Here is a 600-nt window from a genome sequence, read left to right as displayed (position 1 = left end):
CCCAAAAGCCTCCCCAGACCCTCAGGCACAGCCTCCTTCAGTGGGACAGACCTGCTGTTCAGCCCAGGAGCCCTGAACAGGCTCTCCAGGGCTGCTTCTTCTGCTCAGGAGCACAAGGACTCCCCTAAAGACAAGACACCCCACCAGAGACCCCCTGTACTCACTGTCCCGGCAGGTCTGCCCGGCCCGGCACTCGCAGACATAGCCCTGCTCCGTCTCCAGGCAGCTGCCCGCATTCTGGCAGGGGTGGGAGAGGCAGGCACTGGGCATGCGGGGTCCACCTGCGGGAAAGGGGAGGCTGAGCCAGAGCTGGGACACCCCTGCCCTGGGGTAGCTGGGGCAGAGCCACCCCACCCCAGCTCCCTCCTGGCAGCTCAGCAGGTGTCAGCAATGCCTATGGCTGAAGTAGCCCCTTTTTAGCCATTCGCCCCTTCCTGCCCGGCTCCCCCAAAACCATTTCCCATGCCAGGCTGGGCGAGGTGCATCGCCACTCACCGTACTGGCAGTTGTTGCCGTAATAACCCGGGGAGCAGGTGCAGATGTAGCGGCCGGGGCGGATGTAGTTGCACGTCTGCCGGTTCCGGCAGCTCCGGTCCTCAC

At 64.7% G+C, this 600-nt stretch overlaps 1 protein-coding gene across 1 annotated transcript in view; it reads right to left on the bottom strand.

Moving 5' to 3' along the window:
* Nucleotides 1-600, bottom strand: part of SNED1 (sushi, nidogen and EGF like domains 1) — a gene marked incomplete at both ends in the record, with an annotated part of 14,049 nt that overhangs the window by 8,319 nt on the left and 5,130 nt on the right. Inside the window, 2 exons of the mRNA XM_029085921.1 lie at nucleotides 165-281; nucleotides 496-600. The exon at nucleotides 496-600 is cut by the window's right edge and continues 2 nt beyond it. Of these exons, the coding sequence (XP_028941754.1) occupies nucleotides 165-281; nucleotides 496-600 (222 nt within the window). The remainder of the gene's footprint in view (nucleotides 1-164; nucleotides 282-495) is intronic.

The sequence above is a fragment of the Antrostomus carolinensis genome, unplaced genomic scaffold (genome assembly GCF_000700745.2).
Source record: "Antrostomus carolinensis isolate BGI_N321 unplaced genomic scaffold, ASM70074v2 scaffold30057, whole genome shotgun sequence".
Lineage (NCBI taxonomy): Eukaryota > Metazoa > Chordata > Aves > Caprimulgiformes > Caprimulgidae > Antrostomus > Antrostomus carolinensis.
The sequence above is the reverse complement of the archived record's forward strand: the minus strand, read 5'-3'. Positions and strand labels throughout refer to the sequence as shown.